The sequence below is a fragment of the Sinocyclocheilus grahami genome, unplaced genomic scaffold (genome assembly GCF_001515645.1).
Source record: "Sinocyclocheilus grahami isolate Dianchi unplaced genomic scaffold, SAMN03320097.WGS_v1.1 scaffold53.1, whole genome shotgun sequence".
Lineage (NCBI taxonomy): Eukaryota > Metazoa > Chordata > Actinopteri > Cypriniformes > Cyprinidae > Sinocyclocheilus > Sinocyclocheilus grahami.
In genome coordinates, this window is record NW_015505232.1 from 1,818,329 (window position 1) to 1,834,214 (window position 15,886).

At 38.3% G+C, this 15,886-nt stretch overlaps 1 protein-coding gene across 1 annotated transcript in view; it reads left to right on the top strand.

Annotated features, from left to right (window-relative positions):
- LOC107583395 (CXADR-like membrane protein) overlaps nt 1-15,226 on the top strand; it is a 58,773-nt gene extending 43,547 nt beyond the window's left edge. The window contains exons 2-7 of the mRNA XM_016269591.1: nt 4,254-4,411; nt 5,299-5,497; nt 7,404-7,571; nt 8,444-8,566; nt 10,388-10,529; nt 13,637-15,226. Coding sequence (XP_016125077.1) covers nt 4,254-4,411; nt 5,299-5,497; nt 7,404-7,571; nt 8,444-8,566; nt 10,388-10,529; nt 13,637-13,985 — 1,139 coding nt within the window. The 3' untranslated portion in view covers nt 13,986-15,226. The remainder of the gene's footprint in view (nt 1-4,253; nt 4,412-5,298; nt 5,498-7,403; nt 7,572-8,443; nt 8,567-10,387; nt 10,530-13,636) is intronic.
- The last annotated feature ends 660 nt before the right edge of the window (nt 15,227-15,886 follow it).

Here is a 15,886-nt window from a genome sequence, read left to right on the forward strand (position 1 = left end):
AGGGTTTCTGCAGGTTTAAAAAAAGTCTTAAATTCATAAAGTCTTTGCATTAAATGTTGCATGCATTGCAAAAAAATATCTTTCTCTGTGTTTTGGTTTTCCAGTATAAATATCTAAAAATCCTTAAATCAAGATACATTTACTTGACATGCAAATGTAAAATGAAGCATTGAACACAATTGAGTTTAAAACAAATATTTGTCAACAGGGGGAAAAAAGGGTATGAAGAATTGATTTTTATTTAGCCAATTGGCAGATATTTTATATTGTTTTAATCATAAACTCACTTCATTCTAATCTCATGTCAAGTAAATTTATCTTGATTTATTTAGACATTTGCACATTTGCTAAAATAAGTTGAATTTCAGTTTATTGGTGAACTACCCCTTTAAAACACAACATCTTATTTAGTATACAACTAACAACACTGCATTACACTTAATTCTTGAAATCTAGTTTATATAACCGAAGCTTGAATCAATGAAGTGAAACAAATCAATTAATACATTTTTTAAACCGTCTGAATGAACTGACTCACTAAAATGAATCGGACTTCTCTGCCTCATATGAGGGAGGAGGGAGATTGAGGTTTGGTCTTGCTCAACTCTTGAGCTGTGGAAATGAATTAGTAATGTAGCATAACAAAATGCTTCGTCGCTAGTTTTTTTTCCCCCAGGTTGTGTTGAGCAACTTGTTGGGAAAAAAATAGCTGTGGCACAAATGGTGTGGAAAAGGTTAGTGATAGTTTTAGGGATGCAAGAACCATTAATTAGATCTCAGCTGCAAGATCTTTAATCTGTTTTCCTCTTCTCGCTGTGAATGTGGAGGTTGCTGTTGGGTGGGAGATCACAGCTCTCTCCCGTGGCGAAGCCCGAGTGCCAGTGTAAAGACAGGGAAGACTATGTACCATGACTTTGGACAGTTTGAAGGGTATGGATGTGATATGTGCTATTGGCTGCTCTATAATAAGATTGCTGAGATCTATGGGGAGGAGAATTTACTGGAGCACAACTCCCTCTAGGGCATCTTCATAGAAATCTGCTTTTCCACCAGCTTTTGGAGCATCTCAGCCAAGCTGCTTGGTTCCTATTGTTAATGAGCCGCTCTTTCACTCTCCTTCCCCCCAGCCTGAGCCACAGTGCGCCAAAAGGGGCTAGAAAATCTCAAGCTGCAGCTGATGGCAGTCCAGGAGAGGCAGAACATGACAGATGAACACTCAGCCTTTCTCGCTCTGCAGGCATTAACATGGCCATTTCATCCAAACCTTTTCCAGCTGAGAACTTAACACAACCCGGTCCACAGGCACCTTCCTTTCAGTTTAAAAATAGACACATGGATACCTCTGTGTGCTTCAAAGATTTCAGACTGGTGTAGTACCTGACAAATGTTCTTTAGGTGCATTTCCCAAATGTTTTGGTACACCAATGAGCACACAGTGACTCATGATTGGTTGACATGAATAACTTTAACCAATCAGTGATCAGATCGTTACTCACCGCGTACCGTTTACTGCATACTAGTTAGCGTTTAAAAAATACGTTATGCAACGATTAAGATTTTAAACAGTAGTAGACACGTTTTTTTTGTGTGTTGTAGTAATCCGATCAGTTGTAATGTGTCCTTGATATTTATATCATCATCATCGTACTAGTAGTAGTAGTAATAATAATACATTAATTAATTAAAAAGTGTGCTATATAATTTATTAAATAGCAAATAATCCAATATAAATAATGATAATGTGTAAATATTTATTTTCTTTATTTGTTTATTTATTTGAATAAAATCCTAAAATAGATAATAATTAATAATACAAATAGATCTTTTGCATTTTTAATTTAATCCTGAGCAAAACCAACTTGGCAGTCCGAACAAATGAAAAAGATCTTAAGAATTGTGGCAGATTACTCCTGGTTCACTTGTCACACTGCATATGGCAGGTTAGGTTGAGTGCATTGCATTATGGGATACAGTAAATAGTACAATGTTGTATAATGCACATTCTGACAAATGTAGCAGTTCATCCAGGTATTCTGTGAACACAGTACGAGTCGTTCAGAACTGGCACACTTTCTTCTGAGAGCTAGCTTTTCATTTTATTACACTTTATTTTAAAACCTCTGTAAATCACACATCATTCTCCTAATCTTAACTTCAAGGCAGTGAATGCCAGATCTCTATTATTTCACTGCACATCAAAGATGGATTTCCATGACACCACGAGGCCATGCAGATGAGGATTTATCTGATCTTATCATTTCCTTTGAAGAATAACCTGATCATCGTAATGCGTCCCATATTAAATCTGTGGCCTGCAGAATTCACCTGCTTCCATCAGAACCCATTTGAACTTGCCTGCATTTTAACCCATTTAATACCGAGATGCTTTTACTGAATAATCAGCCAGAGAAGTCTCTTTGATGTTCTTAAAATATCACATGGTATGACGTCATCCCGCATTAAGAGGAGAAAATGAAATGTTCAACATGCACCATTCTGATAATTAGCGGTATTGTGATTTTAATTAAGGTGATGAGTGTGTGTTAGAATGAGACCGGGCTCTGTATTTTTAGATTTCCATCTTTTCTTAAAATTTCAGTGATGATAAATGAGATAGAAAATATATAATTTAGCTTAATCCACACCGTTGAGTACAGACTGTCAAAGTAGTCATTTATGTGTTTTTTTTTTCTTTTTCCAGCCCAATGTCTATGATTATTGGAATGATTTTCTAAATATTTGGCACACTGAATGTTTTTGAAATGTCATACCATCATCTTTTTTCTTCTTCTTTCTTTTATTTAAATAAAGAACGTAGTATGCGGTATGCAAATATGTATATTTTATTTTTTTTGTAGATTTTCAATATACTGTACAGTTGACCAGATTTCTACTAGATTTGCTAACAATTTTCAATATACAATTAGAATGCACTGCATAGAACACCGCAGTGTTTAGCCTTCTATTTCTAGTGTGACAAATGAACCCGAAGCGATACGAACCATCTCCTTGACTATTATTTGTTTAGACTGCATGCCAAAAGTGAAGACATTTTCCCCAAAGTGAATTAATGTGAAATAATTGTATTTGAAACATTCACGCTCTGCAATATGTTAACGTGCTATTTTTATATAACAATATGCAGGGCACTTCTGATCGTTGCCCAAAGCAAATGTGCAAATATGTAAATGTAGATTTTCAATATACTGTACAGTTGACCAGATTTCTACTAGATTTGCTAACAATTTTCAATATACAATTAGAATGCACTGCATAGAACACCGCAGTGTTTAGCCTTCTATTTCTAGTGTGACAAATGAACCCGAAGCGATACGAACCATCTCCTTGACTATTATTTGTTTAGACTGCATGCCAAAAGTGAAGACATTTTCCCCAAAGTGAATTAATGTGAAATAATTGTATTTGAAACATTCACGCTCTGCAATATGTTAACGTGCTATTTTTATATAACAATATGCAGGGCACTTCTGATCGTTGCCCAAAGCAAAGATATTTGATAATTTGCCTCACATTAACAGAATTATTCAAGCAGAAGACTCTTGCATGGCTGAGGTGTAGAGTTGTCTGCTTGTCATCTGCCAGTGTTGGCATTATTTCTGCAGTCAGAATGCATGCTGGGAATTAATTAGCTTGGCCTTCATTTAGTTGCCTCCCTGTGTTAATGTAGAGAAGTTCAAACGCAAAGGGTGTTAAAGTACAGTAGCGGCGCGGCGGGATGTCCACCCTCCGCGTTTTATCGCTTGATGAGTGGAAAATGTGTCGTGATGGGAAATGCTGGGAGGCTGTGATGGTTCGGAATGGGGGGAAATTGGGGTTGTAACACAGATTAGCACAGATTCCGTACGCCCACAGATTCAGCTTCAACCTCAATAAATTCAGAAACACGGCCTTCTTCGTCTCCAGCAATCGCTAATAGTCCATTCCCTCCCTTGTGTTATCGAGCTGATTTCCAAGTGGCCGCTTAGCCGTTAAACCGTTGCCAAATTCCAGGAATTTATTGGAGAATCTAACAATGATTGTCTTGATGGAGCCTCTGGCCTCTGAATCATCTCCTCTGTGCTCTGGATGAGAGTGCAGTGGATCAGTGACATGAAATCCCAGACGCCCCTTTCTAAAACCCCCAGTCTACCTCTGTAACCTGCAGCAAAGCCAACTAAAGCCCTTCAGTCCTAACTATTCCCTGGCATCGGGCCTTAACGCTTCCTCTTCTCTCTTTGTTTCTCTCTCCACAGTATTGCTGAGTGTGCTTCAGGCAAATGGCCAGACGGAGATGAAAAGGGTGGTCGGAGACAACGCCACGCTGCCGTGCCACCACCAGCTGTGGCAAGCCGACATCTCCCTGCTGGACATCGAATGGATGCTGCATAAATCCAGCTCACGGCAGAAAGTGGTGAGCGTGAGCGCGCGTGTGCATCTGATCTCCCGCCACTGCGACATTGCGCTGCTGATGCTGGCCTTCGCCACAGTCCCTGATCTGCAGTGCAGTACTTTTTTGCTGCTTGTCTTTCTGAAAACTGCACCATCAACTGGTGCTGCAATCAGCACTGTAAAAACTGCTCGCTTTTAATATGTCACTGCTTTGCCTCGTATCCCCCCTAACAATTACTTTTATGACCGAATGATGTGGAATTGGCCCGAGGACAAGTTATACATTTTAATCTGGCCACGGCTCAAGCTGCTCCCTGAGGTCCTTCCTGACACACTATATCCAACAAGAAGGGGTCAAACCTTTTGCCGATTGAACTTCCTGCCAGTTATGAATCATCTCAGAGCTATTTTTCTAAATGGCATGTAGCTTTTAAATGAGAGAGAGCTAGTTTTTAGGGGTGAGTTTTTGATGTGCTTAGATGATCATTTTGGGGCCTGTCTCTCAAACCCTTTAGCGCCACCAGCACTTCAAACTTTAAGGTGCATAGTTTTAGTTTATTTATGCACAACAGTTCAAAAGGTTGTGGTTTTTAAAATGTTATATTTTTGACAGAAGCATCTTATGCTCACTAAGTCTGCATTTACTTGATCAAAAACAGTAATAATGTGAAATATTATTAAGATTTAAAATAGCTGTTTAATATTTTTATGGTAACACTTTACAATAAGGTTCCATTAGTTAATGTTAGTTTGAAGAAGGGCCTGATTCACAGTGACATCAGAGTTTAGCAGAATCCTACTGCAGGCTGTGACTCAACCCTCACTGGACTGCGCCCTTAGCGCAAAGAGTTTCACAAGCCTAATCAAAGCAGTATTTATTAACACGCTGTATGTTTTCTCTTTCACCAGGTGATCACATACTTTGCCGGTCGGATCTACAACCCCAACGAGAGCGAAGCTGGGCGGCTGTCCCTGGCGGGAGACTATCTAAAAGGCGACGCCTCGCTCTTGATCAGCGACCTCTCACTCACCGACTCTGGAGAATACATCTGTAAGGTCAAGAACGGCGGGAAGTACTACTGGAACACAGTCAAACTCATCGTACTCTGTGAGTCTTTGGCCCCTCAGCTTGGCTTTAATTAACTCCTCTTGTAGGCCTAGGGAACGATAAAGACATGACAGATGCTTATGTCACAGAGTAAGGGGTCCAAAAATAGCACCAGGATGTTGTCCCTGGGCGTAGTGTGCCAGTTGTGCCCTGATCTTGGCATGAAATGACATTCAGCAACTGCATGACAATAAGAATGACACATTACGCATGATAGCATGGGAAAAAGCAGTCATCACATGTAGAAATGTACATCATTTACAAGACACACTATAGTCGAACTTCCAAAACACATAAATCAGTCTTAGTTACTCATTCAACATGTATTATTGTGAATATGTGTCCTGCATACAAACATTATATGTCTGTTTTCACCCCATTGGTTCTTTCTATATTCCTTCATTCCATCTTAACCGCTTCGCCAGCTGCATAAAGACATTTAAGAGCACCACAAATTTACGCATGCATTTGTATAAATGGTCCGTGGCTTTCAAACGACACGTTCGATTCCGAGGGGCAAACATTAGCATTTGTCTTGTTCAACACAAAGATAATGGCTTGGCAGAGAACGCAACTGCAGCTTCCTCTGTGCGCCGTAAGTGATCCTGACAGAGTTGGGAGATGGAGGGGACCTGCATCCCACTCAGCAGCTGTAATTGCATCCCCCCCCCTGCGAGTGCCAGGGCAAAATTGTCCTGGCTCAGCAGATAGAGGCAGCAGGAGCAGATGCTGATGGCCGGGGTGGGCAGGAGCGGGGGGTCGAGGACCGAATGATGAACGGGTTGCGGGTTGTTTTACAGATTCATGTTATAGAGCATGCTGCCATCACATGGCTTTTTAAGAGGTTCATGATGGGAGGAAAAATAGATCTAAATGGAGAACGATGCAAAAGGGTAAAAGTGCATGTGTGAGTGTACAGACCTGGTTTTGCATACTTTAAATCCTTGTTCCATTATAATTTAGTATTAATTTAAAATATAAAGTGGTGGCCAAAATTATTTTAAATGATTAAAACATGGTTTTAAGTCAGTTATTTCTATCTTTTGCTGTAGTGTGTCAGTAGGAAATATCAGTTTACCTTTCCAAACATTCATTTTGCCATTAATTGTAATAATCCAGTGAGATTTTTGCAGTGTAATCCAGTGAGAGAAAATACTAGTGTTCTAATAATTTTGGCCACCACTGTACATTTTGTAATATTAGTCTCAGTGTTTTTAGTCTTTTAACTCGTGTTTCATAATATGATTTTTTTTTGTACTTATACATAATTTGTTAACAAGATATGCATTACTACCTGGTCATTTAATACATTAGCCAATTCTTTGTTGGATTTCCAGTTAAAATGTCTGTATTAAGATGTAAACTTCACAGGATTATAAAAAAATATGCATTACTGTATGGATATTTAACATTTAAGACAATTCTTTGTTGAATTTCTAGCTAAAATGCCCATATTGTGATACAAAATTCACTAAATTATCCAAACATATGCATTACCATGTAGCTATTTAATATATAATTCTTTGTTGAATTATCAGCTAAAATGCTCAAATTTACAGGATTATCCACAAATATGTATTACCATGTGGATGTTTAATATTTAAGACAATTCTTTGTTAAATTTCCAGCTAAATCGACTATATTGTGATATAAAATTCACAGAATTATCTAAAAAATATGCATCCCTACATGGCTGTTTAATATTTAAGCCAATTCTTTGTTGAATTTCCAGCTACCATACCTATATTGTGATATACAGTTCACAGGATTATCCAAATATATGTATTACTGTGTGATTATTCAGTTATTGAATTTCCAGCTAAAATACCTATACACTGATACAAAAAACTCATACCATCATGTAGTGTTTACCTTACCATTGTGTGTTTTCTCTTTTGCAATGTAGTAAAGCCGTCCAAACCACGCTGTTGGATGGAGGGTCGTCTGCTGGAAGGAAGTGATGTCAGACTTAGCTGCAAGTCCACAGATGGTTCTGACCCAATCAGCTACAAATGGGAAAGAGTCTTAGACAAAGGAAAATATGCTGGCAAGCTGCCACCTCTGGCCCTCATAGGTGAGCATTTTGTCATTTATGTCTGTAAGTATGAGGAAATTTTAATAAGGACAATTTTTACTATCTGTGCCATATTTAGATAATGTGATGTTGGTGAAGATGATCTTTTGACTGTAACCTGTTGCCCATGTCTTAAACGCTAAACTGACTAGCTCTGCTCCAATCACTTTAATACTGCTTTCCCATGAAGAACAAAATGCAGCGTTAAGTTTATCTTCCAAGCGTGGGGAGTAAATCATGTGGACATCTCTCTGGAGGAGCAGAAAATAGATGAAGACACTACAGGGCCAATTTAACACCGCAAGCATTCTCAAATTAAATTTACATCAATTCCATCAGCACTTTTTACCCCACATGCTTCACTACCTTCTCAATTAGCCTCTCTTATGAGATCGGCTTGGAGATATGACGTATGTGTAATGTAATGTGCTCTCTACCCTTCATCAGGCTTTATGGAGAATTTTGCAGAACATGCTCTGTTCATTCAACTGCACACTTTCAGTAGTTGTTTCACGTCAGAAATTAGGTTTCGATAAAATCAACACTAACCAAAAAATTGTAGGTTCAATAGTTGAAGCTTGAAGTGTGACAGCGTGTCCTAATCAGGCCCGTTGTGATCAACTGACAAGCAATAAATCTTGTCCATGTCCTTACCAGCCATAAAAAGCAACATTTTGTTGAATGCTTGGTTTTTATTTATCTTGTAAACTTACAGTTTGGTAATGCCGCTTGACATGACACAGTCACAGACAACAAGAGCTTATCTGATACTTAATATACAGCTACACTGCTGTTCAAACGTTTGGGGTCAGTAAGATTTTATTTATTTTTTATTCGAAAGAAATAATTACCGTGTTTTTTTTTATCTAAAGATCTGAAGAACCCTGAGATTGTGACATTGAAGAATCTGACGAGGGAAAGTGCGGGTGTTTATAAATGCACTGCCAGCAATGATGTCGGAGAAGAAAACTGCACTTTAGAGGTCAAAGTTCACTGTAAGTACCTGTGTGAATGGATGCATTCAGAATGGCATACTAGCGTAGCATACTGTGAAAACCTAAAAATAGCGCACAGTATGAAGTGATAAATGCTTCAAACCATAGTATGCTACATTGTTGACACATTACCTCATTGCGCAGCATCCAGTTTTCCATTACCTTCTAAATAAATATGCAAATAGAATTTTATTATAGCTAATTTGTCAAAAACATTGATAAAAAAATAGTCAAGAAGGAGATGCTACACATTTTCTACTGCTTTATTTGTCAAGCTGTAAATGGTAGGTCAAATAGAGTGCATTGCTTTGCATTGTGGGAGACATTAGGTAATCTGAGTATCCCATGCATACAGAAAATTTGCATACACGCAATGCTGCATAACACAATATAATATGAATATAATTTGTACTTAATTTGAACTTAGCCATTGTGTTTTTCTGTTTGTTTCAGCACTTTGATACAGACTCGGATGAAAAGCTTTATGCGAACCATAAATTCTTACTCCTAGTTTTTGTTTTCTTCTTGCTTCTGACACTTAATTGAATTAGCGTCAACACAAGGTACATTGCCAACCCACCGTATATTTTGTGAAGATGGCAGTGAGATCCTGACCCGTTCTGCTATGCAGTGCAGTCTTTCAGTACTATTTAACATCCAAATAAAGAATTCATCCTTTTCTTTATCACAGTGTTCATTGATTTAATTCCTTCCTCCAAACCTTTCTCAAACAGCTCTGCTGCATAATTAAATATCAGATGATGGAATTAGAAGAAATAATTAATTATGTGGCGGAAAGAGAAATTTATTCATGCAAAAAAATGGCATATTATTAAAGGAAGGAACGTAGTGAGTGTGGTAGGTTGATTAATGCTGTGCTGTTTGCTGGAGTATTCTCATGGTGAGATACACTCCTTTAGGTATCTGCAATGCAGAGGGGGCTGCTTGCTTGTTACAGGCTGTATGTTAGGCTATTCTGATCATGGAAGCTTTGTTTTATGTGTCTTTTCAAAAAATGGAGAGTGTTAAATACAGTATTGGAGACTGGGTGTGTGAGTTTTTAACCAGTTTTACACACTTCCGGGCTCTCTCTCTCTCTCTCTCTCTCTCTCTCTCTCTGTGTGGGGGTGTGGGGGGGGGGGTTGTGAATAGAATAGAATAGAATAGAAAAGAATTTATACATTTCCTGAAAACAATTTGTAGTAGTAGTTGCTTACTGGCATAAGTCAAAAGAGTTCCCCCTTGAGTTTCTATAGAATTTTGGTCCCTAGAAATTGCTTGGGTCATTCCATTTATGTCGTCTTATGATTCTTCAAACACAATTGGTTCCAGACAACCGACATTCTTCATTTTTTTAACCCTTAAGTCAAAGTATGAACATTGTCTTCTATAGAGCTGTTTTATAGCCGAATCATTTTTATTTATTTTTTCATATTTGATATGTAAGACAGTATTGAACTAAACAGAATCAACACTGAACTAACTTGAGCTGAATAACAATATTATCTTCTGTAGAGCTGCTTTATAGCGGAACTGAGTTCTCTTCATAGCTAACATTCACACAGTTATTGAACTAAATATAGTTGAATAATGACACTATTATCTTCTGTACAGCTACTTTACAGGTGAAATTTTTTTTTGTTTCATAAATGAAGATTTTTGCAATGTAATACTGTTATTTTCTTGTTTATTACTGGGAAGCTGCTTTAAAACACTGTGTTATATGAAGCGCTAATATAAATGTGACTTGCCTTGACAGTAATAATAGTGACAGTTACCTTAGCAAACACCATAACTTGTGATGTTTCGGCTCTTTTGCAGATGTCCGGGGGATGGGTGTGGTGGCTGGCGCTGTGGTGGGCGTGTCCTTCGGCGTTCTCCTCATCATCCTTATCGTCTGGCTTGTTTTCCGCAAGAAAGAGAAGAAGAAATATGAGGAGGAGGAAGCACCCAATGAAATAAGGTAAAGGAAAAAAAATAATGAATACTTTTTAAAATAGCATATAGAACGTTCATGCAAATTACAGCCTGAGACCATTTATAATGCTTGTTAAAGCAGCAGCTCTATTTCTCTTTGTTGACTTGCATTCATGTCTAGGCTAATTTGCAGGTGTCAGGATGAATTATGCACGTTTGGAGGATGAGTGAGCATTAACAATGCAGACAACAGCGAGATACACACATATACACTGCTCTTGCCGAGGTTAAAGAGATGCATAACAAGGCCCAAGAGTTGCAGTCTTTTTCCCTAAACTTGTTAACCAGTAGCCTGAAGGGTCTTTTTTTTTCTTCTTTTTTTTTAAAGTGTTTTTACATTTTAGTGTATTTATCAAAACATTTTGAAAAATGCAAAGCCCAAAACAAAAGTGTGTGCATGCAAATGATGTTAGCTATACAAACTCTGAAGTTTTAGAGCCGTTTATCAGAAAAGTGATACACTTTTATCACTTTTTTAGTTTAGCCCAAACTTCTAGAAAATGCATTTAGATTGCATTAGAAAATGCATTTAGGCCTGAATGCATTCCATGCAGGTTGTTGAACAGAAACACTTCTAGCAAGTTTCTGAATCCTTTTGGCAAAAGTATATTTTCAGATATGTTTTTAAATACATTTCAAAATATATTTAAAAAAAAAAAGAAAATGCCTTTTTTTAAATGCATTATATATAATTACTTTATATATTTTACTTAAATTCCCTCATATATTTCTTGTCCGTTTTTAATATATTTTTTATTATATTGGCTGAAAATATTTTATCCATTCGTTTATATTTATATTCACTGTACAGTCAAACCAAAAGTTATGCAGACATCAGATATCATTTTTTATATCTTTTTACTAGAGGGTGCAGGACACTATAGTTTATGGAAGTATGCATTTATGTAAGTGAGTAAGCTGTCAAAGTAAACTGTGACATATTATACCCAAACATTCTTCATACAGTGGACTACCAGTAAAATTGATCAAATTAAAATTATTCAGACACTTTGACCTGACCATGTTTTGCTTAAGTGTTTTTTCTTTAATTGCTAATGTGACCTTTTTACACCACAGACTGAACAAAATTAAGCATTGCTTGGTAATTGGTTGACCTAAATTGGTATTATCTAATTGTGTACTTAAATTTAACAGCTGACAGCTATTCAACGTAATTCATTACATACCTTTCTATCAAATTTATCTGACATTATTGAGATGAATTTGTTCTGACATTTGTTCTAAGTTCTTGTCATATTTTATGAAATCGAATGAAGGTCCTTGTACACTGAGTCCGAAATTTTCGCTTGTTAAAAAATAAATACGACCTCACATTGTGTCAATCACGTTTACACACTGCCTCCGAAACTTTCGTCCGTCATAAAAAATTCGGATCAGGTTCGATTTTCTGTGTTTTCGCATCCGTAAATCCGTATTTTGATAGGAAAGGATGACGAATACGAAAAAAACGAGAGAGGGAAAAAAAGCATACGGAAATTTCAGGACTCAGTGTGCAAGGACCTTAAACTGTGATAATGTGAGAAATGTTAAAGGTGTCTCAATAAATTTTGGTTTGACTGTATATTTAACAGAATAGTCCGCCCTAAAATGAAAATTCGTATCATTTACTTACCCTCATGTTGTTCAAAACCTGTGTGACTTTTTTTTCTTGCTTCTATGGAACACAAAGAAAATATTCTGAAGAATTTTGGTAACAAACAGTTTTGGTTCCCTTTCAGTCGGTCACTCTCGACGTCACGTCGGAGGACCGACGAAATTGGGATCTCGCTTAGAGGGACCAATCTACTTCGAGTGTAAACTAAACGAGCCAATGCAAATTGGCATGCGATTATTGCATCCAGCTGCTGCTGATCACAGCGTGATGACTTCATGATCAAAAAAATGATGGATCAAATCAATAGGAACCTGAACTGTTTACCAACATTCTTCAAAATATCTTCTTAAGACATGAAGGTGAGTAAATGATGACAGAATTTTAATTTTTGGGTGGACAATCCCTGCAAGCTGTTGATTTATTTAGCATATTGTATATTTTTGGCCATAAAAGGACTATACTGTATGTATATATGTATACTCTACATGTATTTTTTGCTTTATGTGGAACTTTATTTCATGTCTTTGTGTTGATGAGTCACATTGTAATTTGAGTCACATTGAAATGTATATGCTAACACAAATGCACATTGCATTCACAGCATTCCTGGAAAAGGGTGTAATAACAGGAATTATTTAGTTTCGAGTCAACTACAGTCCTGGAGGATGAACAATTTGAAAATAGAATGTTTTTGAGGGAGTTGACATGTTTATAGCTAGCTGTCTGAATAATAACACTTTCGATCTGGCACAGACATTTTAAGACCCCTTGAGTATAGACGCTAAGTGTATACAAGACTGCATGCTTGCAATGCAGGGCCGTAGCTGGGGTTTGTGCAAGTTGTACCTGTGGGCCCTGTTTGAAACTGTGCAAATAGTACAAATAAATAAATAGAACAAAGATACAAATCAAACAATGTTTAAGTTTTTTTTCCAGTTTGTAGGTGTCCAGGTACATAAACCGAATAATGAAATGTAAAATAACTTTGCATAGTCTTCACTATATAAGTTAAATATAGATTAATTCAGTAAAGAACAGTGAGTGATTTTCTCTCATTTAATTTCTTGAATTAACATTAAGGACACTGGCAGCAGCTAGTAAATTAGGCACGGTCACTTTAAGAGACAATGCATCCAATATAATGATACATATCTGATTTCTTTCTCAACTGTTTACTTTCACTTAAGACATAACCGACAATTTTTTCAAGGATACTCGCAAAGATGGGTATTGTGACGTCATTTTGTATGTATTTGTCGGTTCAAGAGCAAGAAGAATTCAGTGTTCACGGACTGTGTGTCAACTGTCCTGAGCGTCTTTTTAGGCTGGCCTCGGCCAGGCGGTTAAAGTCGCCGGGGGCCCCCCACAGCCGTGGGCCCCTATAATCGTCACCACCTTTCACCCCGCTAGTGACGGCCCTGCTGCAATGCACTGACCAAGCCAGATAAAGAATCTCAGTCTCTGTCTTTATGTTTTAGGGAAGATGCAGAGGCTCCCAAAGCAAAACTGGTGAAGCCGAACTCTCTCTCCTCCTCCCGATCTGGTAGTTCTCGCTCCGGGGCCTCCTCCACTCAGTCAATGGTGCACAACAGCGCCCCCCGTGGGCCCAGGCCTCGACTGCCTGTCGTGGCTGCCCTTAAAGAAAGCGGGCAGCCCAAAAACTTCCCTCCGGTCCCACCGCCGTACAACCATGTGGTCCCCAAACCTCTGGAGCCCGGCAGTAGCCCCAAAGCCAGCCCGGCAAAACTCAGCCCTGGGAACCTGGCGAGGATGGGCGCCACACCGGTGATGATTCCCGCCCAAACCAAGGCATTCCAGACTGTGTAGGAATAACAAACGCTCTAAACATACACACAAACATAACTACACACACTGCACCGAGCATCAAATCCCACATCTGGTATCAGGAACATTCCCAAAGGATTTCCCATTCCCTGCGGAAAACCCAGGTGGTCAGGCCTTTTTATTCAACAGAACCGACTTTGTTGGAAAATAAATGCTTTTGTTGTTTTTATGTGCACACTGAAGTGGAAGAAGACCCCTTGTGGAGTGTAAAGGGTAAAGGGGTTTGGTTGTGGAGGGCTGTGCCTTGCGTTATGATGATGGTTTGAGCAAACAAAAGAGGCACATATGAACAGAGATACAACTCTGCCTTTACCCAGACAGACAGCCTGTCTACCTGACCACACACTTCCCGTCCTTGCTGGGTTTGAACTGACAGCTACAAAACTGGAGGAGAAACTCACAAAAGCGGACTCTTTCCGGCACCTGCTCGCCCGCCCCTACGAGGATTCACATCTGCCACTCAATTTCTCAGCCAATCGGCTTTCGCCAGGTGGCCCAGTGGGCATCACACCTCAACAGCCAATGGCAGGTCACCTGCTGGGCACAGACGCTGCGATTGGCCCAGAATGAGGAAAAATCAACACACTACGACATAAACAGTGACAGTAAATTTCTTTGTTCTTCATTAGAGCTATAAATATTCCATAAGAATAGACGTATTCCATATTTAAGAGGTATTTATAGGAATTCCATATATTTCAGTTCATTCGTAACGTGTGTGCACATTTCCTTTAAATCATTCATTCACATTCTTCCGGATAATTCAACAAAGTATCTTCAGTAATGAGGTTGATCGTCCCAGTGGGGAAATGGTTTGGCTCCACTTTGGTTTTTGGTATTTGCAATTGAAATCAGATCAGGTTGGCGGCGCATCCCATTGGATGCAAGTATGATGAGGTTGGGTCAGGCTTATTCTGTGCTGGTTTATTTGGATCTAAAGTGTCTAAATGATTATGATGAAACCGAACAAGCAGGCCCACATACAATCATACATGTGTGGAAAAAAATCCAGTTTTCACTTTGGAAGTTTGCTGAGGCCACTGCTCTACATAACCCTTCATTTCTGTGTGTATGTTTATTATATATTATGGTTAATTTGCTAATGCTTTCAGCTACCAATAAGAATGTAGTACTTTTTGCTCACTTTAAGACATTGCATATAATTTTATTCAAAAAATCAACTGAGAAAATGTGTGTGTGGGGGGGGGAGTCAGCACATTTTGTCTGGGCCTGCGAATGAGCTTTGAATGTGTTCGATATTGTATAGCTGACTATTTAGGTTTTTCCTCATTTCAACAATTAAGTTTTAAGATTAATTTCATTTTTTTTGCTGTTTTAGCAAAACACATTATTGTAACTGCAGTAGGTTAGAAGCTTTAAATTCTTGAGTGCAGATTTTTATATACATTAATCATTTTTGTATTCTTGCTATATTTGGGTTACTCTAATGCCATTGCAAATACATTTTCTCTATTTTTCAGTTGTTTTCCCTCTTAGATTTCAATGTTTGAGGAATTCTAATGCTCAGAGAGGTATTCATACTCAGACAACAACTGGAAAAATGTGCTTTTTGAATCCACATTAGTGAACAGCAGGGGACCACAACATGGATTCCTCCCCTCAAAGAGAAAGTCTTGTTATTTACGTCTTCAGAAATGAATTAGATGGACGAACAAGATGTCAGAAAATATTCAAAGTGACAGGTCACCCTTAAGGACAGAACAATGTCTTCTTGCCGGATAACCAGGGAATAAGCGTTGGAACTCTGCGTGGAACAAGACTTTGATGTCAATGCTGGAAGAGGTAAAGGAACCAAAGGCTGACCTTATTTATCTAAATCCAATCCTTCACAACTCTTGAAGCCAATGCAAAAGAACACAGTG